Source organism: Peromyscus leucopus, chromosome 18 (assembly GCF_004664715.2).
Source record: "Peromyscus leucopus breed LL Stock chromosome 18, UCI_PerLeu_2.1, whole genome shotgun sequence".
Lineage (NCBI taxonomy): Eukaryota > Metazoa > Chordata > Mammalia > Rodentia > Cricetidae > Peromyscus > Peromyscus leucopus.
The window spans coordinates 40,452,753-40,479,265 of NC_051078.1; the positions used below are offsets into that span (position 1 = coordinate 40,452,753).

At 39.7% G+C, this 26,513-nt stretch overlaps 1 protein-coding gene across 3 annotated transcripts in view; it reads left to right on the top strand.

Moving 5' to 3' along the window:
- The window catches only part of Ano4 (anoctamin 4), a 395,425-nt gene that overhangs the window by 205,916 nt on the left and 162,996 nt on the right, over window positions 1-26,513 (top strand). For 2 of the 3 annotated variants that reach the window (XM_028880306.2, XM_028880308.2), the window contains one exon: window positions 19,317-19,421. The exons of the other annotated variant lie outside the window; for it this stretch is intronic. In XM_028880306.2, coding sequence (XP_028736139.1) covers window positions 19,317-19,421 — 105 coding nt within the window. The remainder of the gene's footprint in view (window positions 1-19,316; window positions 19,422-26,513) is intronic. 3 annotated transcript variants of the gene reach the window in all.

Sequence of the window (26,513 nt, forward strand, 5' to 3'; positions counted from 1 at the left end):
TACAAGGACCATCAGGAGTCAGAAGCAGCCTGATCTTTGAGTCTGAGGCCAACGTGGTCTATAGACTGAGCTCCATAACAAAGAAACCCTGTCTCAAAAAAATAAAATAAAATAAAAACAAGAGAAAAAAATATAACTCACAAGGATCTCCTACAGTCCTATAGTGTGGGAATGACTATACACATAGTTGGCTTCCTGTATTCAGAGGCCCTATTCTGCATCTGTAAATTTAACAAATGGTGAATCAAAAATGTTTGGAAAAAACTATGTCTATACTGAGCAGGTCTTCCAGTGGTCGACCACATAAGCAGTGTAGCATGTCAACTGCATATTGTTTACAGTGTGTTAGGTATTGTAAATAGTCTTAAGATAATTTAAAGCCCACGGGGAGATATTGTTAGCCTAGATGTAGACGCAATGCATTTGGTGTAAGGAACTGAGTAGCTGCACAGTTGGGTATCATCAGAAAGCCTAGAGCCAGACTTCCATGAACTTAGAGGGCTGAGTTTACACTGAAGTAGTCAGAAACTGAGTCATTTCAGGGTGTGTGGAAAGCCAGGTTAATGTGCTAAAGAAGTGACTAAATGAGGCCCAGAAGTAGCAGGTAGAAGTAAGATGAAAGAAGGTAACAGGACATAATAACATGAGATTAAAGGATCGGGGGCCTGGGGAGAAGAGAAGGGAAGTAGAATGAAGGTGTCTTTGAGACTCAAGAATGACATCTATTCTCCATCCTTATCTGCTGTGGGACAGATTAATTGATGACTGATTGATTGATAATCAACAGAATTCTGCAGGAACCAGTAGAAGGATTTGGAAATTGTGTTATTAATTGCAATGGCTCTATCCAGCTTCCCACATCACCCTGAATTCTTGATTTGAAGAGGGTCAATGGCAGTCCTCCTCTTGAAATTTCTCATGACCATCTAGAAGGAAGTGTTGACTTAGAAACTAGTTTCCAGGTCCTCTGTAGTTCAGTCTTTCCAGACTTAACCTCCTTTTATATACCACCTCTCAACTTCATTCTGCTTTGACCATTTTTTAATAAAGTACCTCAGTTGGGCTTTTACTGTGCCATTTCTTGGATTTCTGTGTCAGCTTGGAAGGCTCTTTACCCCAATCTTACACTTCCTTACACTTTCCTACTTTTAAGGCATTTACATCTCTCTTCCTCCAAGAAACCTTTTATGGTCTAGCTGATCGGAATGGAGGTGCATTTTTCCCAGCTCATAGGAGTCAGAAGCCCTATTATAGACCCATTTGTTTTAGGATTTATGATTCTGCTGCTAGGGACAGCACTCAATTCTTTTTTATATCTGCTCTTCCTCCCAACCCTAGGCATTATTTTGGAATATGTTTTAAATAAACAATTATTTGTTGTTTGTTAAATTATATCTACCTGCCAGATATATATTTTTATTCAGAAGTCATACATACTAAATATGATTTTACTTTCATATGATCTTTCAGCTGTTGAAAAACTCATTTCTCAAGCTATTTTCCAATTGAACTATTTCCTAGTTTCCACATGGTTTATTTAAAGATTGACATTCATATTCTTTACCATCCGGCCACCCTGCCTTTAGAAACAATCATTTCATTATTGCCTTTTTAGCAAGTACAGTGCCTAAAGCTGGATACAATATCCTCCTCTAACTCAAGCTGAGTATCATCAGCCAGTTTTTCCTTTAGTTGATAATCTGTGTTGACATTAACATAACAACAATTAAAGAGATTTTATTAAGATATTTCTTAAAAGTATAACATAAACCAGGTGTAATTTAGCAAATCTCAAGTTGCTGTCTTCACTTTTAAAAACACATTTCTATGTTTATCCAACATTCAATGGTAGGTTCTTAAAGCCTGTGTATAGGGACTCTTGAAGCTATGAATAAAGTCAATCCTTTAGCACCAAATGCTCTGAAAAAAAAATTCTATTAAGCAAATTATTCTAAGAAACCCATTTAAAAATACATATTTAAAGCATGAATTGTTTTGGCCAGGTGACATGTGACCTTAGTTGGTCCACTTTATTTTTAGTGTACCGACACCAATGCATCATAGCTCCTATTGGGAGAAGAACCCTCACATCGCAGTTCTTATGTCTGGTGAGTCATCGATCGTAGAAGCACATGCACATTTTAGTCATCTTGAGACCCTTTAGTCATCTAGCTGCCCTTTACACAGTTAGTGATTCCAGTTCCCAAAGTGAGCGCTAAAAGCCCACTCAGACTGGTCATTCAGTATGAAGAGAAGGGCAGAAGATACCTCTGGCCCTTTTATGTTCTAACCTGAACATTTTGTTTGTGTATCCTACCTTTGAGGTTACAAACACTTCAGAGTGCCTACTGTGGACTGGCAAGTATTTATTTGGAAGACACCTTGCTCAGAGTTAAGGTGGAGCAGAACTATAAAAAACATGGGTCTTTGCAATTCACAATCATGTGCAAGGGATGACTTTTCAGGGCTCTTTGTTAATGACAAGAAGAACTAGTTATTAACTACTGTGGACCTGCTGCATCCTGGTTCGGGTCCTGACAGAGGGAAGGGGTGTCAACAAGAAGAAATGAATTGTCAGACCGCCAGATGAGTTTCACACAAGTGCCTGGCCCTGAATAGCTCAAGCTATTTATACTTCAAAATCAACATGCTTTTCCATCATACTAACAAACTTGTTTTTTTCCACCCTCCAATATTAACCTTCAGCAAAATAAATACCAAATAAGTTTTTTCCCAACTTTTACATCAAAACATTTTTAAACCAAAAACAACACTTACCATTTTGCTAGCTTGGCCAAATATAGAAAAGCTAAAAGGTGATCAACATAGGCACACATTTTCAAGAACAATATCATTCAAAACTTAATAAATCATATTTACAGAAATAGGGGTGATCTGCCTCTGATCCTGTCAGCACTGAATCAGGACAGCTCCCAGGATCTAGAGTGGCAGCTGGCATCCCCAGACAGGAAACCTGAGATGCATCAGTTCCTAAAGAATTTTAGGGGAAAATATTTGAGGAAAAAAATGAGGTTTCTGGGAATGATCACCTCTGTCCCATGTGCCACTGACAAAGTGACACTAAAAACCGCCAAGTGAACCATAATTATTATGAGAGGGTAGAGAGTGTGCAGGTCACGTGGTTCCAGCAGTATTTGGTGCTGTCCTGAAGTCCACTGGTCCTTGCCATGTGAGACTGTCCCTGTGAGCTTTGCCTCATCTGGAAACCTGTTGGATGATCACTCATATACTGGTGTGCAACAAGGCCACACAGCTCCCAACAATTAACGAAGCTAGTGAATTTAAATTTGAATGACATATATGGAATACTAGAGAATCAGCCTTGAAAAAGGAATCAAGAAGTGAACTATTGGACTGTCTTGAGTAGGTGAAATCTTACCTTTTCCCCCTTGTGTGATTTAATTTGAGATTTTGTAAAGAAAGTCCAACTGTTCATGCACCTTCCCCTTTGTTGGGTAGAGAGTGATAGACAGAAGGACACCTCTTCCTTCAACTTTCTTTATGGGTGGGCAAGTGTGGTGGGTAGTTATATGTCAACTTGATACAAGCTAAAGTCATCTGAAAGAAGCAAACCTCAATTAAGAAACTGACTCCATAAAATCAGGTTGTGGGCAGGCCTTTAGGATACTTTACTAATTAGTGATTGATGGAAAAGAGCCCAGCACATTGTGGGTGGTGCTGTCCTAGGGCTGGTAGTCCTGGGTTCTATGAGAAAGCAGACTGAGCAAGCTGTGGAGAGCAAGCCAGTAAACAATACCCATCCATGGCCTCTGCATCAGCTCCTGCCTCTAGGTTCCCACCCTGTTTGAGTTCCTGCCTTGACTTCCTTCAATGATGGATTATGATGTGGAAGTATAAGCCAAACAAACCCTTTTCTCTCCAACTTGCATTTGGTCATGGTATTTTATTACAGCGATAATACACTTAACTAGAACAGCAGGATTCCTTAGTGTCCCTGCCTACCTATACTATTAACACTGAGGGAGGGACCCATGCCTCATAGGGAATAGAAGTCACATGAGGAATGAGAAATGTGTGCAGAAAATGCCCACTGTGGCAGATGTTCTGAGACTGCTGTGGGAGAAGTAAAACTACATCAATTTAGGATCAGGGGTAAATTAAATTATAGGAGTATTGTTACTAGGGAATGTCAGTAGGAAGATAAGATGGCCTTTCACATAGAGAAAGGAGCCTGATACTACAAATACTAATAACTACAAAACCCTGAATGACTTACTTAACTTGTCTCAATGTCAGTTTCCTCATTAATAAAGTAAGGGTGTTAATGTCCCTTCTTGCTATGTTAATATTGTCAGGTTAAACATAGCCTATCTAGTTAAATGTAAAACCAAATAAGTACTTTTGTCTTTATTTTTGAAAATTTCATACATAGATATAACAAAACATGATTGTATCTGCCTCGCTTCCCCCATCCAGTTTCCACCATATCCTCCCTAACATGCCCCCTCCAAATTCAGTGTCCTTTTTTTTTGGTATTTGCTTTGTTTTGCTTTGATAACCCACCAAACCCATTTAATGCTGCTCATATGTGCATGGGTGTGGGGCCATCCATTGCAGCATGAGAAGCATGCTAGTGACCATATCCTCAATAAGGAATAAGTTTCCCTCCCCCCAGCAATTACCAACTGCCAGTAGTTCTTTGGTCGGGGCTGGAACCTGGTGATCATCTATCTCACCTATGCCAGAATTGTGGCCGCCTTGGGCTTGTGCAGGTCTTGTACAGGTAGCCATAGCTGCTATGAGATCATGAGTGCAGTAGCCATGATGTATCTGGAGGACAGCACCGGATAGCCCTCCTCCCCATCTTTCTGTTCTTACATGCTTTCCACTTCATCTTCCCTAATGTTCTCTGAGCCTTGGTGGGGATGGGATAATATAAACGTCCCATTTATGGCTGAGTACTTGGTCTCTTATTCTCAGCACTTTGACCAGTAAGGCATCTCTTGACTGACTGCTGCTCACTGCACTGAGAAGCTTCTTTGACCAGGGTCACAAGTAGCCCACATCTATGGGTATAAGCATAAATATTTAGAAAGGAATTTGACAGCATGCTCATTTATCAAAATAATAACAGGCTGTACCCTAGGGCCTTTCCCAGTCATGGGCTTTTGACCAGAATTATAGTACCAATAATGAAATTCTTTCCTATGAAGCCAGTCCCTAATCCAATCAGAAAGTGGTTACTCACTCACAATAGTGGTAAAACTATTTCCTGGCAATCAGTATTACAGCATGCAGGAATGGACAAGGTATTTTATTAAGGTGTTTTCTTCAACAGAAGTACTTTTCAACATATACCTTGACTGTGGCGTAGGGTATACTTGTAATAAAATCAAGATTTTTATTTGCAAGTCAAGTTTAGCTGGACATTTCGTGCTATTGTATTCTATTTGGCGGTCTTTTGTAGTTTTGTGGCAATTAAATAAATTAATTCATGTAAAATGCTCAGCATGATGCCAAGGACAAGTGGTCCATGTGAATGAGGATAGTCTTATAAAAACAAAATTTGGAAGTCTGAAGGTACATCTATCCTGGAATCATCTTATGCTTAATCACCATACTATAAAGCAGCATCCTAGTTAAGATGTGAGCAAATCAGTAGGATGAGTTTTCCCCATGCTGTACTGACAAAAAAAAAACATTCTGTCATCTTTAATAGTTTTATTTTCCTTCTGTTTTTGGTATTTGTGTAATCAATTTCATTTGACTTAACCATTTAGCCATTCATAATTGATGAATATTATTTTCTTCTGCCCTTTATAGCCACTAGTCCAAGTACTACTATGAGTTTGGGACTATGACTTAGGAGGCAAGAGCAGAATGCACTAAAGCCTTGATTTCAATTCTTTGAGTTTGAAACTGTAAAGCAGAGTGGGTAGATCCAATTCTTAGCCTAATGATGCTACCATACAAAATGGAGCTAGTAGCTTACTACACTATTTCTTTATCTATTTCATTATATGTTAAACACATCATCTAGCCACAGGAAAGTGTCATTAGTCACATACAATACCCTTTGTTCTTCTTTTGAGTTTATGAAATGACACTTTGCTGTTAATGATTCATTACTTTCTTTCCCAAGTGATTTCTAGCACATCTTTTATCTCACTTTTAAGAACCTAAGTGGTCCTTTCCCATTTATACATAATCATTTCTCTTTACATGGAGATGGTGTTTGATACCGGTTGTATTGATTTCACCAGAGAGAAGCTTTTATTGTTTCCAGTGAACTAGAGTGATCCCCATGCTCTGAATGTACCAGTATTAAATGTGCAATTTGATAACAACACAGTTACAACTATGATTTATTAAGCAACCTATGCATCATCTACCTCAAGAACTGTTATGTGCTTTCAATATCTCATTTAATTTCCATTGTATCCTCATTCTGTTATCCTTATTTTGTGGCTGAGGAAAACAAGGCCCAAGGAAGGGTAATATATGGCCAAGAAATGGCAAGGGCAAGATTCCAGTTGTAGAGACCCAATTTGCTCATTCACATGACTTAGTTACAATATTTCTATAAAGTCAGTTTTAGACATAAACCCGAAATATTTCAGTTTTCGGTATAAGAAACTCAAACAGGGGTTAGATAGGACCAGTTAGATTCTGTTGAGTACTCTGTTGCCTCCTTAATGGCGTAAGATAGGATCAGTTAGATTCTGTTGAGCAGACCATAGTTTCCTTAATGGCATAAGATAGGACCAGTTAGATTCCGTTGAGCAGACCATAGTTTCCTTAATGGCATAAGACAGGACCAGTTAGATTCTTTGAGCAGACTGTAGTTTCCTTAATGGCGTACCACTGTTTATTCCCACATTCATGTCATCATACTTCATAGCATCTCCTTTATGCTCTGTTTTACACTCTTTTTTAAAATCCTCCCACTCTCTGGCTATGATATAAAATGTAATCATGTTTCCCTGCATTTCTGTGTTTACTTCCCAAATGAACATTAAGTCCTGGTCCTAAATCAACAGATTCAGTAAGTACCTTCTAAGGTGCTTTTTTTAATCTAAGAAGGAAGAAATAGGGAAAAGGTAAATGCTTGTTTAATCCTTAGAATGATCATTATTGTGATACCACAACATTATGTTGGGACAATGTTCTGTTGTTTCCAAATGTTCACTTCAGTGAGTTGACACAGCAGTCCTAAAGGATAGGTTTACACTTGGCTGTGATTTGGAAAATAAAATGACTTTCCTAAAAGTAAAAATGTGATCACTGACAACCCAACAAGAACCTTACATCTTAATTTCTTATGTTTTTCCTGTTCTGTCATCTTTGTTTTTTTTTTTCCCTAGATGAGAGTGGTGTAAGTATGAAATTGTGTTTTCTCATCCCCCTTTCCCTGAAAACTGGCATTTTCTTGGGAAGTTGCGCTTGTTTCTGAACCCAAGGCAATCCCCTTTAACAGATCTGAAATTTGTACAAAATTATCCAACCATTTTTCTATTTGAAGGATGGATCTTTGATGGGGAAGAAAGGTCCACATGACTTTACACTGTATGGAAGAAAAGACACAGGGCTACTGTGGGCTTAGATTCCATTTGTCTTTGCATGGAAGGTGGGTTTGGTGCCTTTCAGAGCAGCTGGTGCTGTGGGTGGTAATAACACTAATCATCCTTCATTTGAATCTCTTCCTCTGTAAGTGGATTTTGTAGAGGTATGACATGAATTCAAGAAATAAGGTATGCTTAAGAAAATAATCCATGTGGATTTTGGTAAGCACAGGTATCAGTGCTCCTGAATTTCATTTGCTGAGAAATGAGATTGTGCTTCCTAAAAAAATTCACACTCAGTTCTTCTCTTATTTACATTTTATTTTTCCTTTGCCAAGAAATGCAGACACATATTTTGACCTATAGAATACATTCAGGTAGGATTTTCTGAATCATCTTTGTTGCATTCAAAGTCAATGAAGAAAGGCTAAGAAAATGCAGCCACAGAGTATCCAAATGGATACTCTCTGGGGAGGCCATCATGCTTATAGAATTTGAAACTGCTTCTTATACCCAAGGCTTTCAGTGAGTTTTATTTTTAAGAAGTTTGAAGAGATCTAAGTGTACAACTCACGAGCATAAAGCAAGTAGGGCTGGACCTTCAAAGCATATGCCCTTAACCATAGTATGTGATCAGGTGATGGAAACGTCTTCTTGTGCTTACTTAAGAGCTGAACAGCCGATGTGCAAGGTGCCAAGTTCTGGCTCCTATGAGTCATGCTGTGTGAGTGGCAGGTTCCTCCCACTCTATCCCTTTCTGAATATCAACAGTTGTCATTCATACTGGAAGAGTAAACAACATGTTAGTAATGCTGAAAATCTCAGACTTTCTGTTCTCCAACCTCTTCAGATCTTGAATTCTCACTTCTGCTCATAAGCACTAGTCCACACCATCCAGGAGACTACAGAACACCAAGGAGACCTCTCTTTGGGACTCACAAGAATCTCTTTATGTTTATAGCTTTTGGTATAAGGATGTGTTATAATTTAGGACATGACCATCCTGCTAATCCTAGGAAAGATCAAGGCAAATTTCTTGAAGGTGACCCATTAGGCTGAAGGCCTCAGATGGTTTGTTCCATCTGTACCTGAGAGACCTTTCTCATGATTAGCCAAATGCCATTCTCCAGTATGTCCCAAGTCCATATTGATTGTAAGGTCCACTCAAGTGTTGATAACATTCCAGATTGTGGCACATTAAATGATTTTGCTAGAAATGAAGGTAGAAATGAGGAGGATGGAAGGTGTTTATAGGACCAGATATATCCCTACACGTGTCTAGTTTCTGATTCCAGACCCTCCAGAAGATTTGAATTCATTTCATTTCTTCCTTCTTCTAAGAGTTCCCCTGAGCTACGGCTGATGTAAATGACCAGGTAAAAGGACAGAATTCCCTTGTTTCATTCTCCATGCTGCCCTCCTCCAACTTTATACTGCTACAAGAATAGTTAACTCACCTGTGGAGGCTCAGATCAATTTCTCAATCTAAAATGTGGCATCTTTGCTCCCTCTTACATTCAAAACTCTTCCATGCGAGGATTTATTTTAGAGTCTAAGTTTCAATTTTGAAATATCACTGTTCACCTAATTCTGTAAAAAAAAAATCCATTCTTAGAGATTTCTGTTGAATATACTTCTGACATCAACTACCAATTTTATCTTTAGATTATAAAAATGATGAAAGGACAGCCCAGATCCAGTTTTATTTGTTATGTAGAAATCATCATAGAAAATGCCATTTATTCTCTCCCACTTTGCTTCCTTTACGTATTGCTTATCATTTGTGTTGCACAGAGAAGGTAGCATTTGATTTGTGAGACTTTATTTCACTTTTAATATGAACTATTCTTTCTATTTGATTAAGGACTATTATGCCATAAAAGCCTTTAGCAATATCTTAAATTAAATGTAATTAGAAAAGTAAATCTTCTATTGTAGAGAATGTGCATCGTGACCAATTTTCAATACTTTCCTCTTTATGAGCAAGGAAATTATTATTTTGTTTTTATTATTAGCATGCACTTATTACATAAGATGACAGCTTTGTGATGGCCTCTCAATACGGGTCTATCATGTACCTTTATTATCTTCACCCGCTTGTTACTCTCACTTGCCCTGTTCTCATACTTCCCAGGGGTGTCCTTTCTTATCCAAAATATCTCTTTCTATTTTCACATACTATAAAATCTAGAATCTTCGTATGAGAGGAAACAATGTGATATTTGCCTTCTGAGTCTGGCGCATTTCACTTTGCACAATAACCTCCAGTTTCAGCCATTTTCCTATAAATGATGTGGTTTCATTCGTGTTGAGTGTATTCGCCATACAATTGCTATTGTTTTCTGGTCTGTTGGGATATCTTAGAAAGTACTTACCCATGCCTAGATCTTGAGGTGTTTTCCCATGGCAGAGGATAGGCATGGTGGTAATACCTAAAAGGATTTTATTCAGGAAACATAGGCAAAAATTGTTACAGGTCAAGGCCAGTGTGGTCTACCCAGTGAGTTCAGACTGATGGGACAGAGATAGTGTGAGACCATATCAACAAAAGAAACAAAGTGAAACAAAAAGTCAGACTGTCTTTCTTCAAGAAAACAAGGGACAGGAAATGCTGATAAGGGTTTGAGGGAATGTGAACTCTTATTCACTGCTGTAATTATAGACTGGTGTAGCCATTATGGAAACTGGTTTGGCTGTTTCTCAAAAAACTAAAAATAGAACTACCACATAATCAAACTGTACTACTCCTAGGCATATGCTCAAAAAAACTCTATAGCTTACCGCAAGGATTCTGGCTTGTCCTTGTTATTGTTGCTCTATGAACAACTGCAAGGAAATATAATCAGTCTAGATGTCCATCAATGGATGGAAGGATAACAAAAAATATGGGAGATATACACAGTGGAATTATATTCCTAAACATGAAATCATGGCAGTTGAAGAAAATGGATACACTGGAGAATATTATATTAAGTGAGGTAACCCAGGTTATGAAGAAAACCACCCCATGTTCTCTTTCATATGCATACCTTAGCTTTTAGTTCTTGTAGTTTTATATTTACATGAGAGTGAGTGGAAACTAGACAGGAATCTATGAGAGCATAAAGAGGCTCCAAGGGAGAAGGGTAGAAGGGTCATAGAATATATGGGATATAGAATTAAAAGGAGACTTTCAGTAGAAGACAGGCTTAAGCAGGATTGGGGTCAGAGAGATAAGGGACAGGAGAGGATTGGGGGAAAGTCAATTAAAATTATATATGAAAATGTTATCAAGAAACCTGTTACTTTAAGATGAAAGTCCAGCAGTTCTCAGAAAAGGCCAACTTTGACCTTTGTGATTTCACTCTATTGTAAAATTATTCATAAATATGTCACTAATCACAAAAAGAAAAAAAGCAACAATGGTGTGTGTGTGTGTGTGTGCGCGTGCGCGTGCGCACGCGCGTGTGTATGTGTGTATGTATGTGTATGTGTGTGTGTATGTGTGTGTGCCTATGTGTGTATGCATATGTGTATGTGTGTGTGCATATGTGTGTATGCGTATGTGTGTATGTGTATGTGTGTGTGTATGTGTGTGTATGTGTGTGTGTGTTTGTGTATGTGTGTGTGTGTGTGTGTGTGTGTGTGTGTGTGTGTGTGTAAATAGCCAATTGAAACTCATAGATGGTGATTTGAAGGGAAGAAGGCTGGGACTGCAGAAAAGGCAGCAACTGGTTTTCACTGTAAACCACTTGGCCCTTTGAAATTGTAGTTATTATTTGATGAAATTTAAGCTTAGTAAAGGCTACTAAAGCAATCCTGAACAAAAACAATATGGGACTAAGTGTCACCACACCTGACTTTAAGCAATATTACAGATCTGTAGTAATAAAAACAGCATGGTACTGGTGCATAAAAACAGACACGTAGAATTGGGAGCCCACAAAGAAGTCCAAGCAACACAGTCACTTGATTTCTGAGAAAGATGCCCAAAAATGCACATTTAAAAAAAGACAGCATCCTTAACAAATGGTACTGGGAAAACTGGATTTCAACATGAGGACTACCAGGTCCCATTCTGTCACTACACATAATACTCAACTCTAAGTGGACCAAAGATTTCAGCATAAGACCCAGTACCTTGAAATTAACAGAAGAAAAAGTAGGGTGCACACTTTAACTTATAGGAACAGGTAAAGGCTTTCAGAATGACTCGGTAGCACAGGAAGTAAGACCAACATTGGACAAATGTGGTCTAATGAATTTTAAAAGCTCTGTACAACAAAAGAAACTGTTAAGTGGGCGAATAGACAGCCCACAGCATGGAGAAAATCTTTGCTAGCTATTCATCTGACAGAAGATTGGTGTCTAGAATACAGAAAGAACTTTAAAAAAACCCAAACATTAAGAAAATAAACAACTCAATTGAAACTGGACTGTGGAACTGAAGTGAAAATTCTCCAAAGAATAAATGCAGATGGTTAGGAAACATTTTACAAAGTTCCCAGCATCCTTGGGCCTCAGGAAACTGCAGATTAAAATTACTCTAAGATTCTACCTCAGGCTCTCAGTATTCTTTAGCTTTCAGTAGGACTGAGACTTCATGGGCTTTCCTCATCCACGTTGTCCTTGTTCAGCTTATGTTTAGGCAGCCACGCCAGTGAGACTTCATGAGTGTAACTTCTGACATTCCTAGGAGATTCAGTCTCACAGGAAACTCTCTGACCCTTGGCCATTAACATCTTTCCAACCCCTCTTCTTCAATATTGCCTGAGCCTGAGGTAGAGGAATTGTACTGTAGATGTATCTATCGGAACTGGGTTCACAACTCTCCATTTGATTGGCTGTGGTTTTCTGTAATGGGATCCCCTGATACAGAGAGAAGTTTCCCTGGTGAGGGGTGAATATCTGTTTGTTTTGGGGTATTTTATTTTGTGTATGTAGCTGTTGTGAATGGGATTGTTCTCCAAGTTTCTTCTTCGGTTTGCTTGTCATTGAGAAACAGGAAGACTCCTAATTATTGTCTGATAATTTTGAATCTTGTCACACCAAACGGTCAGCCCTGAAAGCACATATATAGGTAACATTATACAGACTGAGAAGGTTGTATTTATATATTTAGGAATTTGTGTATGCATGCACGATAGTGTGCATGTGCGTGTGTGTATACGTGTGTGTGTATACGTGTGTGTGTGTGTGTGTGGGTGTGTAAAACAACTAATGAGAAAAGAGGCCATGAATTTTGAAAGAAAGCAAGGAGGGGTTTATGGAAGAGTTTGGAGGGAGGGAGGGAAGAGAAGGGGAAATTTATATTGTAGTCTTAAAAAAAAGAAATAAATTCACAGCATCATTTTTATTTTTCTATTAAGATAATATTTTTTATTCATTTTACATACCAATCACAGATCCCCCTCTTCCTCTTCCCACCCTTCCAACCTCCCTACCAACCCACCCCCATTCCATCCTACAAGAAGGTAAGGCCTCCCATGGGGAGTAAGCAGAGCCTGGTACATTCAATAGAAGCACTTTTAGAGTTAACAACTAACTAGGTATCTTTGGTGTGACTGTTGTAGGAGCCTGTTGCTTGGTAAACCAGAGTATTTTCAAAGACTTACATTTAATCTTTACTAATATAATAATGCTATTACTAGAATTTATATGTTTAGGAATATGTGTGTGTGCAGGGGGTGTAAAAACAATGAAAAAACATGCAAACTGAAAAGTTGTATTTATGTATTTAGGGGTGTGTGTGTGTGTGTGTGTGTGTGTGTGTGTGTGTGTGTGTGCGCATACATGTGTGGAACAGCATCTTTTCTTTACCAGTTATCAGTATAAAATTTATACTCATTATTATCCAAATTCAAGTGTTAGTATTGGGCACTTGTAAAAACTAGACATTGAAATGCACAGTGTGTAACACTTTTTTAAGTACCTTTTATACCTTATTTTTTAAAGTAAAGTTGAACTGACAAACACTATAAGCAAACATGTTCAAAAGAATGAGGTGCCAAATAATAATATGCTAAAAAAAAAAAAAAGAAGATTCTACCTCACCTCAGTCAAAACAGCTATCATCAAGAACACAAACAAGACAAATTCTGTCATGGATATGTTGAAAAGAAAACAATGTATTGGTCAAAGAACAAACTAGTGTAGACACTTTGAAAGCCAGTCTGGAAGTTTCTTACAAACTAAAATAGAATTGCCATGTGACCCAGATAATCCGCTCCTTGACGCATAGCCACAAGACTTTCTATCCTCCTATAGAGACACTTATATGTCCATATTCATTGCTCCACTATTGATAATAGCTAGAAATGGAATAAGGTAGATGCCCACCAACAGATGCATGGATTAGAAAAGCATGGCCCGTATACATAATTGGATGCTACTCAGCTGCAGAGAAAAGTGAACTCATGGAATTTTCAGGTAAATTGATGGAACTGGAAGCAGTTATACTGAGTGAGGTAACTCGGGCCCAGAAAGACAAATGTCGTCTTTTCCCGCTCATACACAGATCCCAGATGTAAATCTCTTGTTTCATGTAGTTAACTTGGGACACAAGTGGAAACCAGGGAAGTAGAATGGGACTTTTGAAAGGGGGAGAGGACAGGACATGGTGAGGGAGGACAGTAGTGAGGTGGAATACCAGGGAGGGGAGTCTTCAGCAGAGAAGGGAGTGGGGATATGGGGAAAACCAGGGGATGAGTAGATTATGAAAAGCCATATGGGAGCCACTATCTCACAACTCAACTTAAAAAAAAGTTGAAGGATAATAGAAGACACGTGAAAAGCAAAAGGAGGGAGAATATTAAGGATTAAAGGATTAAGTAGGGATGGAGATTGTGAGGTAGGGGAGAGAGGAGGGTAGTGGGGGTGGTTAACCAAAATTGAGGATGTATGGGAGAACCTTATGGAAACATTAATCAATATTATATCCACCACCACCAAGACTCAGAGAGCAGGGAGCTGGAAGAATAGGGAGGAATGCTGTGAAATGCTGTCTCCTGATACAGTATGGCCGGCACACTTATGACCTCACAGCATCTGTGGCTACTGCACAAAATCAGGCCAACCCCAAATCCTGGCATATATGGGATAGACGGTCTCCAGGCCTGCCCCTTACTGAGGAGTTACTGACAATAGATAGCAACCAAGGAAGGGAGAATCATTCCTTATTGAGGATGTGGCCACTGGTGCCTTTTGTTTTCCATGCCGGGGTGAATGACATGACACCCACGCACATACAGTACTGATCATTCTTAGTGTGTTTACAAATAAATAAATAAGTAATAAGATATGCAGTTCAGAGAGGGGTGTGTTGAAGTGCATCTGCAAAATTTGAGTAAGGAATTGGGGCACGTAGAATATGAACATTGTTGGGGGGTGCTTGTGGGTTTGTGTATTTCAAAAAAAATGAAAAAGGATTTTACAAAGTGAAAACAAATGCTTTTTATATGTCTGTCACAGCTATCTACATACAACATATCAAGATACCTTCTTTTCTCCCCGCCCCCACTTTCTTTTTAGGTAGCAGGCTTCCTTAATGGCATTTTCTTACATCTTGTGGATTAGGTAGGGATAGGAAAACCAGAGCATTTTGTAGCCTGTAACTGTTACTACCACTAATGAGGTAAAATCACAGTTAAAAGACCTCAGCTGAGCAATGGCTGTAGTCAACGCCTTGTTCCGGGTATTGCAGGAGATAAAGGATGGACTCAGTTGTGCCCTGGAGCTGCACTGCATTACAGTTCCATTGAGGATGCTACCCGTAATGTAACATCTATATGAAGAAAAAGAGTATTCCTCATATACCCTGGTTTCTGCATTCTGTGCTATAGACCTTAATTTTATGGCAAAAAATACATTAGAGAAAATATAAAGAATAAATAGCTTCATGGGCTCAATAGAAGGAAACATTGTATTCACATATCAGGACCAAAAGAAAAAAAAATCTTTGTGAAACAGAGAGTGTGAGGGGGCCTTGACAGTAGAGAGGAGATGGCTGCCTTTAGTCAGGTGTGAGATGGGACCCTTGCTCAATTGGCTGTTCACTAACTGAGAAAGACATGTTTGAGGTTCAGGTTTTGTTCTTCTTGTATATAAGCATTTAGCTAAAATCCAAGCTAGATCCAAATAGGAAGTGAATTTTTAACATGTTGTTTGCCCAGCTGAAGACCTTTTATTAAATGTAAATGCCACTACAGAGTTTCTTTTGTTGGCTCTGTGTTCAACCTTATTCAGGCAGAAGAGCCATAATGAAGAGCTGAGGTTTAACCACGTCTATCCACTACGCATGTGAAAAGTAAAAACCCAAATTTGGAGAACCTTCAGACTTTATAGTTGGTTAAAAATTGTTCCGTTTTTTCACGTCTTTGAGGAATATTTTTAGTTTCTCTCTTTAATTTAGTCTCCATAGTTTTATATGTGGTTGCATGTTTATTATAATCTTTAAACACGCTTCATTTGAGGAGCTGGAGAGAGGGTTCAGTTAGCAGTTAAAGAGCACTGAGAGTGGACTCGGTTCCATTGCCAGCACTCACATGCCAGCTTACGTCCATCTGTAACCCCTGTCTCCAATGCCCTCTTCTGACCTCCTCAGGCCCCAGGCACACACATGGTTCACAGACATGCAAGCAAAAAAACCACTCATACATATAAAACAATCATTTGAAAAATGTTTGGCTTGAATCTGTCTGTTCTTCCCATCTTGCCTAGTAGGCACTTCCATGCTCTGTTAGTTTAATCCAAGTTAAAGGTACTAGTGATCATGAGGAGGGTCTCAGATTTTTAACTTTGTAGTAATCATATCAAAACCAAAAGAGTAATAACAAATAATCAAATAAACAAATAAGCACAAAGTAAACATGTTATATTTTATATATTAAAGCCATTGGCTGTCAGTTAGGCAGTGTATGCTAAAACTGAAAATGTTCACTTTCAAGAATTTCTTGGAAAGCATCCTGGTGCTCTGGTCTCTCTTTATTGTGAAGTCTTTGTCATTTGGGGTGGCATGAGTAGGTTGCTATTGAAGGTTCCACATTGTCATTTTATACTGTGTGTGTTCCAGAGTAGAGGGGGAAAGATGCCTTATGTCTTAAGGGTTCCAAGTCTGATTTTAAGTTACACTATGAAGAGAATGTTAACTCCTGCGATTTGGAGTCATTTTATGCATACATTTTAAAAATTGCATTAATTTAGAGTCTTTTTTTTAAATTGAATAATACCTATAATTTAGCATTAATAGTTTATGCTGTGAGTCTGAATTCTGAAGTTAGTTATCACCTTTCACTGGACCAGTCCAAAAAATGTAAATGTCTATATGTATATCACATGTTTGTTGTGAGAAGCAGAACACTAAGACTAAAATTTAATGATTTAACTTTTTGTAGCTAACTTCTGTACTTGTTGGCCTGTTTTGTTCCTGCCCTTCTCAATCATATTAATGTGTGCTCTTCTTTATTATACTTGAGATATTTTATCTACACCTGCATTCTTGGTGGTCTCCGTGGCAAATAGGCAGTACTGAATTGTTATTTTTCTATCTCTAGTGTGTGTCGGGGGATGGGAGTGTTTGTCCATGAATAGAACAAAGTAGAGATTGAAAAGCATGAGAACTTTTCTCTGACCATTTGAAGTAGCTGACCACGGAAGGAAAAGATAAACGTGTTGTTTTCATTATGGGATCACAGGAAGAATGTTTATTTGTTCTGAGAAGCTGTCCCACGGGTAACTTCAGATATTGCAGCAAAGCAATTGTGTGCACGAATCTGAAAAGTTTGTTGTGGTGTCTATCGTATCAGACAGCATTCCCGGACAGTTACAGGAATGCTCACTAGGCTCCCTGCTATTCAGTGTGGAGAAAGGCTTTGCATAGATAACACTGTAGCCTTAATGAATCACTATGGATGATAACACAAATGGCCTCCTTTACTATTGACTGTGACAGCTAAGAGCTTTTCTGTAACAGTCCCTTTAATCCTCCTGCGACATTATTAGGCTGTATTCCTCAAGCCTCGTTTTCACACAAGGAAACCAAGAACTAGAAAGGTTTAATGTGACCTAATCACAATTTCGATGCTGGCATTTAGCTTTGCTTTCGCTCCACTGTGTCTCATAATCACTTCACAGGCTCATTCATTCATCCAACTCACACTCGCTGAGGGCAGGCCCTGCATGAGGCACTGTTGGAAGAGCTGGGGCCACAACATGCAGAGTCACCTCCCTCCTAAGGCTTCCCTACCTTCTGCTGTATGAAGTAACTAGTGAACATTCTGTAAGACATAGGCTATGATTTCTTATTATAGAGTTTTTGGAATGTAACTGAAATTTTATGTGAGACTAAATATACAGAGTAAGTCTCTATCTATCATCTATCTATCTATATCTACACATATAAAAAGATTATTTCTTTAAAACACATGCATACATACTGCATGCTATGGCATACTCATTTTATTCATCATGTTACCTATGTATTTTAAACTTTGTAGATTCTGAAAAGTGTTCTTACCAAGAAGTGTTGTTTGGTTGAGAGCCTAGCCTTTAATGGCTAAACTGACTCTCCCTCCTGGTCTCTTTTGGGTCCCTCCCCTCAGAGCTCTGGAAACCTCACAGAAGAGCAGGGGGAGGAATTGTGGGAGCCAGAGGGGTTGAGGACATGGGAGAGCATGGGAAGGAGGGGGGATAGAATGACCTGCCTGCCGAAATCAACTAAGCAAGAATCATGGAGGTTCATGGGGATTGAAGCAACCATCAGAGAGCCTGCATGGGTGTGTGCTAGGTCCTCTGTGTATATGGGATGGCTGTTGGCTTGGTGTCCTAACAGTGGGAGTGGGGGCATTTCTGACTCTTTTGCTTGATCTTGGGACCTCTTTCCTCCTGCTGGGTTCCCTCGCCCAGCCTTACTGTGAGGGTTTGTGCCTGGTCTGATGGTATCTTGTTGTGCCATGTCCAGTTGATGTCACTGGGAGGCCTGCTCTTTTTCTGGGAGGAAATGGGTGGGGGAAGTGGATCTGGGGGAGAAGGGAGATAGGAGAGGTCTTGGGAGGAGTGGAGGGAGGGGAAGCTCTGGTCAGGATGTTTTGTAAGAGAGAAGAATAATTTTTTTTTAAAAAAAAACATTGTTAGTGATAAAACTACTTTCTGGTGTCCTGTTTTCTTAGGCCTAAGTGTTCTGTGGTTGTGTGGAGCATCAGAGAAAATCCTTCTGTCTTTAGAACACACTCACATGATTGCACAAACCTCCTGCAAGAGGCTTAATTATTTTGTAATATAGACTGAAGGATCCTGCCACAGTTAGGATAAATGTTGTAGCTGAGAAATCTCCTTGTGAGTAGTAAAATATTGATACCTTGTTTTCTCAATCATATTCTGAATAACAAATCCTGAATAGCAAGAATGAATTAGTATAATTTTGAAGAGAATCACATCATAGAGTGGTTTGTTAAATGCCACATTTTATCTACATAGAGAAGATGAGAATAATTTTAAGTTTCCATGATTGGAAGCTACGATTTTGTTTTAGCTGGGAAAAATGCCAGTAAACACTATGAAAGCATGTTGCATTTTTTAAGTAGTTGTTTTATTTTTCAGTGGGAACATTTTTGATACATAGAGAGTGAGGAGATGTGTGTCTGTCTCTTTCCATTGTGAAGTCAGTTGTCTAAGAGGAGTGATCACTGGCAAGCCAACTAGCTGTTCACTTTAGATGTTGATGTCACTTCTCAGGGCCTTAATGCTGGACCCTGCTATAACCAGTGCAAACTCCATGGGTATCTTTCATTTCTCTAGAAGGTGGAGTGGATTTACAAGGCCACCAGCTGGATATGCAAATCCTGCCCGACGGCCCAAAGAGTGACGTGGACTTTTCAGAGATTCTTAATGCAATACAAGAAAGTAAGTTTTCACTCAAATTTTAAATTCACAAGAGGAAAAAGTATTATAATATTGGGCAAGGGTTAAAGAACCAGCAGCTTAGCTGTTTCAAAACTCAAAAGAATAATCAATCCATGTGGTCAAAAAAATACTGTACAAAACAATTTTGAGACAAGAAGAGACACTGTAATTGGGGTTAATTTGTGAAGCTGAACCATAAGATATTGGGATCTTTGGAGAATTCTGTGTGTTTACAATAATACGGTATTTTAAAAATATTTAAAATGTTTTAGGTTCAGAACAATTATAACCAAAGAAAAAAATCATTTTTAACAAATCCAAATCTTGTTCCTCTGCTGAAACACAAGAAGTAAGAACTACATGTTGACCCACTAAGACCAAATCAGAACCAGACTGTCTAAAACAAATATGTGGTGTTGTCAGTGAAGGACCATGTCCCAGAAATGAGGCCCTCCTTTCCGCACATACTGGTTCTCAGCGAGAGGACTCTCCTTACACTGTTTTGTCTTCTGTAACTGTCGCTCAGAATTCTATTTTGATCAACACAGTTGCTCAATTATAGATGGAGCAGTGAGCAAGTGATGGTCACTGCCGTCATCAACAGCAGACTCTAGACGATTACATCAGTTGCTATCACACGATGCTGAGCTTGAAGCACTTATAAATGAAGAGCATTTCAGGAAAAACAAGTGCATTTTTTCTACTTTAAATTACATTTTTTGTACCAATTTCCCTTTGTGTACATAGCTCTGGGAATTGGACGCAGGGCTTTGGGAATACCAGGCAAGTGCTGTGCTTCTGACCTCATCATGCTCAATTCTTATGAATATTTCTCATCAGTTTTCTACTCCTTTCCCCCACCATTGCGCTGTTTTCTTGATTTTATAAGATAATGACGGGTTTAGTGTTTTTCTGTGGGGTAAACAAAGATGGGAAAATTAGCAAAGAATTCAGATAGCCGTTGGAGGTCAGATTAGAACAGAGACGGCTGTAGCCTTTGTTTATTCCCTCATTCAGATTGAGTTCTGTTCTGAATTTAAACGTACTAAGATGAAGGTGAAGCTACGTTTGAAAGAAGTGGTTTTAATTAATAATATATGAGGACCAGTTATTGGTTCCGGATGGTCAATCCTTCATGTTAGTTAGGGAGTACAAAAGGAAACATTTCCCCAGGAGGATGAAAACTCAAATGAATAGACAGGGGACAGAAAGTTATAAAAGTATGTAATTATTTCATCTGCTGTGAAGGATGACAAATTGTATAGTTCTCAAAGGATTAAAAATAATGTCTCCACTGGCAAAATCCGGCTCCATATAAATGCTGGAGATGAACTTAATCGATGTGCTTTTAGATCTGAATTAACCTCTAGCAAAGTGAAGTAGTAGTTTATAAGGAAATATTTTTTGTAGCCATTGGTCATTAGTAGACCTCAGTTAAAGGTGTCTTTGTCTCTTGCTTCTGTTTGCTAGATTAAAATGATTATATCTCTATAAATATCTCTTATGAATAGAGGAATGCAAATTTGTGGGTATTTTATAAAGTTCAAAATAAGATCATGGCGTGGTGCTGGAGAGATGGCTCAGTGGTTAAGAGCACTTGGTACTGTTAAAGAGAAGCCGAGTGTGGTTCCCAGCACCTGCATGGTGGCTCACAACTTTCATGACTCCAGTTCCGGAAGGTCCATGTCCTCTTCCTGAGACAGCAGGCAGATCCCTTGAATTCCTGTGTCAGCAGACTTTCCTGTCACCTAATGTTGCTAACAGTTTCTCTCTGAGAGCAGGAGCTTCTAAGGGCTTAATGTTTACATAGAAGAACCAGAGAGGAAAGACTAACTTCCTGATACCTCCCCCTCAGTCTTCTGCAGATGCAGTGGGCAAAATGATGAGGAAACAGTTTCGCTCAACGGTGGCCTCCTGGCCTTTCTGTGTGCCCCGTTCCCACTTAGTGCAGAAGAGCCTTAATCTCTAATTCTAAAAAGCTGATATTTTAAAACAGCATCACTAAGATAATTAGAAGAAGGAAAATAGCCTTCCCAACATGGAGAGGGGTGGCCAGCATGAAAACCCCACTCACAGCTGAAGAACTATTGGCAGGTGTTAGCAGCTGGGAAAGGAGGAGTCCGTTTTCTCTAAGATGGTAGCCTTGGGTCTGTCGACTCTCCTCCAGTGAGAGAAGCACATCCAAGGATATATCGGCAGTACGGATTGGGCTTAATGGGTTAAAAAAAATAGAAGAGGACACAAATGAAGTGGATGGGGAAGGGGGGTAGATCTGGAGGGAACTGGCGTGTGAATATGTAAAACACGTACAAAATTCTCAAAGAACGAATACATATGTGTATAACTATCGATATACTGACAATTAGCTGATTTTTTTAAATGTTGAGACGAATATTGAGTGTCTCCTATATTCTAGCTTCTATGTCAGCCTTCCATATAATAGAAAACGGTGCAGACATAAAAACGGATTTATTATAAACAGTCAAGTGTTAAAATTGAGACATAAACCACCTTTATATGTATGTATGTGTTTATGTATATACCGAGTTGCTCCAAGACATGTCCTTTTTTATGCTTCCTAGTGGTGCTTTGAGGTCTGTGTGCAGTGCTTTCAGAATTCCGTGTTTCAGATGTAATAATCTGCAATTTATGACAAAAATAGCATAACGAACTGGCACTCTGCAGAACAAATATAGACAGCAGGATTATGCCTCTCATGTCTTCCACTGTGACCTATAATTTCACCTTGTTTTGTGTCCAACGCAAAGTACTAAGATTAAAGAATTCACGTACTGCACTGACAACATGAGGTTATCCTGATGCATTTGGAAAATTAAAGAGCAATGAATCAAGTTCTTTGATTTTTTTTAAACCCCCTACTCCCTTTCAGACTATTTCTCAAACACATTTACTGTTCCCTTTTGCTTTTAAACATTGACTGTATAGCATTGCCTCCCGATGTCTCTCTTGCCTGGAAGTGTAAGGAAAGGCTTCCATTCATGCCTCCTCTACCACCTAACACTAAATGCTGGCTCAACAAACACATGGCTCATAACTCATAATTAGTTAATCTGATTATTATCCTTGCGATCTCTTTTCCTTAGAGAATTAATAATCACTAACGCCAAACACCCCAGATGATTTCCCCTAGAGAAGCAGTTGAAGTAATTATAAATATTTGATGAGTGGAATCATTAGTTTTTTCATCACATAAAGACAACCTTGGTCTTCCCTATGAAAGGACCAGGATATCCCTGGTCCTCTGGTTTCTCTCCTTTGTCCTTGTCCTGGCTTGGAACAGAAAGAAAGCTTAAATTTTTTTTTTTGTGCTGAGTGGGATGTTTGACTCAGATCCTATAGCTGGTGTTTGGTTTCCCAGGCAATTTGAGCTCTTGACTCTTGCTCAGTTATTGTATGTGAGTCTCTGATGTTCTGTTTCTACCCCCACCCCCAGCTGTGTTCCTAATTTCTGAAACAGAGTCTTCCAGTATCTCCCTTGCTCCTCACATGGACTGAGCCCTCCTGCGCTCACTCTCCTTGCTGTCCAGGTCTGTTCACTCAGCTCTTGCTCAGTTGGACTCTGCTGTGGATCCCGGACTCGGATCCCATGTGATTGTTGCTCTCCCCCTCCCTCTTATTCTTTGTAATTGATTCCCCAGAGCATTTTGGCTCTCTTCCTCACGTAATGAGCCTCAGAGCAGAACTCTACTATATAGATAATTATCGAATATGTTCTGTTTGAGGGGAAAAAATTAAGGGAGGTGATGAAATCCATTATCAAATGATCTTATATGAATACATGGCATCTCTGTGAGGTTCAGGCCATGGATAGAGAAGTCGCACTCTCTACTCTGGATGGACAGTGAGCTCTCTAAGGTAAGGATCCATGCCCATGATGTCCAGTACCTTACCCCCAATCCCTAGCCTAATACAGTGTCTAGACATAGTAGATACTTAAAATATTAGTTGAACAAATAGATTTTTTTAAAAACCCATTGGTTTACTTTGTAACCTAAGGCTTGATTTTCTCCTTCAGGAGATAACATAAGTTTGTATATAAGAATATTGTACTTCATTCCTAAAACCTACCCAGTAGTTAAAGATGAAGAGACCAGGAGCAATGTTGACAGGCTGCAAAGCCTCCTTCTCTTTCTCTTTGGAGTATTCTACTGATGCCTTCTTAGCTGCTCGTGCTCTGAGAAGGAATTTAATGTCTGCTAAAGCTATGGAGGGTTTTACAGGTGATAAAGATGATTAAATTAAATATTCCTTTCCCCCCCCAAAAAAATAATGGATTTCTGTGGTATACTGACTTCTCTGAACATCCCCCCACTGACAGCAGCCCCTTGGTGACTTCAGACAGGGAAGGTAAAGGGCTCCCCTCCATTCCTCATCAGCTGTCTCCATTAGTGTCAACGAGTTGGAGCCTTAATGCAGAGTAGGGTTTCTCAGCCTAATACCACAGTAGTCCTCTGTTGTTCGTGGGATGTTCACTCCAAGATCTGGAACTGCAGAGTGCCAACCCCTTTGTGGGATATTCTCTGGGTGAGCGACAGGCAGGTAGCACACACCCCTAAGTGTGTCTGAGTGTATTTTCAGAGAGGACTAGCTGAGAAGAAAAGACTCACTCTGAATGTGAATGTGACCATCCGTGGTTGGTGACTCAGACAGAACAGGATGGGGAAACAGAGCAGCATGAGTCTCCCACTGCTTTCTGTCTGCCTCTGCAATGGGACCAGTCACCAACCTCACACCAAGACTGGAGCCCTGGCCCTGTGCTCCTCCTCTCCCTGCGAACAGTCATCTAAAACAAGTCTTTCTTCCTCCAAGTTGATTTTTCCAGATGTTTGATCGTCACAATGAGAAATTGACTCCTCGAAGCCGCCTGTCCATCTAGTTAATGCCCATTTTACTTTTTTGTACCGATAAAATGAAGACTTAAATGTCTGAAAGTCTGCAGTTGACAACTCACATTTCTGGTCTCCACACGTCACTATGCAAACAGCATGCCCATTGTCCCCTTTAATCTCCCTAGCCACTGTATCAGGACCCAGCATCTGAAATTGCCTCCAGGCATATTTCAGATTATCCAGGTGTAATGCTCTTAGCATCTTCTCAGCATTCTCATGTCTTTAGCAATTGCACCCATTTCGGCTGCACCTTTACACATAAGTTCTCCAAATATTTTTGCTCTTTCACTTTGTTCACAATTCTCAATGTAAATTTGGCTAGAATCAGCCAGTGATACCCAGACTACTTCATTGACACTTGGCTGGTAAACTTGTCATTCACCTTCAAGCTCAGCCTCCTATACAGTCTCAGGGTATGGGCACAGTCCGTGCAAATTCCTTATACAGACACAAAGGTGGTCTTTACTCCAGTTCCCATAGAGTCGTCATATCCCTTTGAAAACTCATACTCGCAGCTTCTACCGTTCTACCATTAGCATTCAGACCTTTTGAACCCTCATCAGATCACCAGCTAAATGCCGCTTGCAGAATTCTAGACTTTTAGCCTTCTTCAAATGTTTCTGTGTTTCTCCTGAAAGCCAGTTCCAAAAGCTAGTCCACAGCAACACCTCTGCTTCTCAGTGCTCACTTTCCAGGATTCATTCCTGTGATAGCGTTCTGTGATTGCAACCAATACCCAAGACAATCAATTTACAAACAGAAAAGGCTTGTTGGTGCTCCCAGTTTGGGAGACTTCAGTACATGGTTGACTGATCCTATTGCTTTTGGTCCTGTCCTAATGCTATATCCTAGCAGCTAGTGGGTGACAGAGTAAGGCCTCTAGACCCTTGGCTACAATTTAAAAAGAAAAGAAAATTCTCCCAGTGACTAGAAGACCTCCTGCTGGGTCAAGCATATTAAAGTTTCTGTAACTTCTCAACAGTGCTAGCTTTGAGATGAAGCCTTTAAAACATGGTCCTTTAATATCCAAAGAATGATAAGAAGTCTAAAAGATTTCTACCTTGTTCTACAAAGAAGCACAAATTTATACAACTAAGTAAGTGTTTGCAATAGCCAGCAGGCCTTTGACTTTGTTAAAATGACATTTTGTCCTATGGCTCAAACCTAATCAATAACTACCTGTAATTTCGTCACTGTCTACTTGAAACTGTGAATTCCCGGCTCAACCATAAAAATCATGAGTGGAGTCCTAGGCTCCATGATATTCGAGGAAAGAGATTCTCCTATGGCACTAGACCACAGTCTACACCATCTAACAGGTTCCCCCATGTCTTTTAACAAGGATGTGTTGAGGACTGACTCTGTGCCAGGTTCTCTGTAGAGCTGTCAAAACTGGCCAAGTCACTGCCCTGCATTCTGATAAAGAAGACCACTCATGCATCCGTAAACATGAATAAAGAAGGTAATTACAGACTGTGTGGGAAAGACGTAAAAAGAGTATGACCATGGAAGGGGGAGCTTCTCTACCCAGGGTGGTCAGACAATCTGTCCTTGAAACACTGCACATATTGTGTCTTCAAAAGCATCCGCTCCTTCAGCTCCTCTCTTTGAGCCTGGCTATGTGGAGAGACCACGAGGTTTTCTTTTCTGTAGTCTTTGTGGTCTAAATACCAATGGTGACTACATTCATCAGCACTGGTGTGAACTGAAATACACACACTTGGTATCGTCAAACAATGCATCTGATGAGCTGATGATCTGGAGGTCAGACCCTGAGATCAAGGTGTTGGTATCTGCATTCCCGCTGGAGGCGGTGTGGGACAGTCTGTTTTGTCGGTGTTGCTCTCTTCTAGAGGCCACCTACTCGCTGTGGTCCATGGCTCTGCCCTCTCTTCAAAGCCAGCAGCATAAGCATTTCCACTCCCTCTCTCTGACTCTGACCGTCCTGTGATTTCATGGAGCTTACCAAGTAATCCAGGAGAAGTGACCCCCCCCCCCCCCCCCCGCATGTGACCCTTAATAGAAACACATCTAGAAGCCTTTATTGATGTAAAGGACTATATCCACAGGCTCTTGGAATTTGGTCACCCATGGAGGAGAACAATGATTGAGCCTGTCTCAGTAAGCCACGAGTGTTACTCATATTTTCATCCGTTTTGCGTTGCAGGTGAAAGACTTGAAA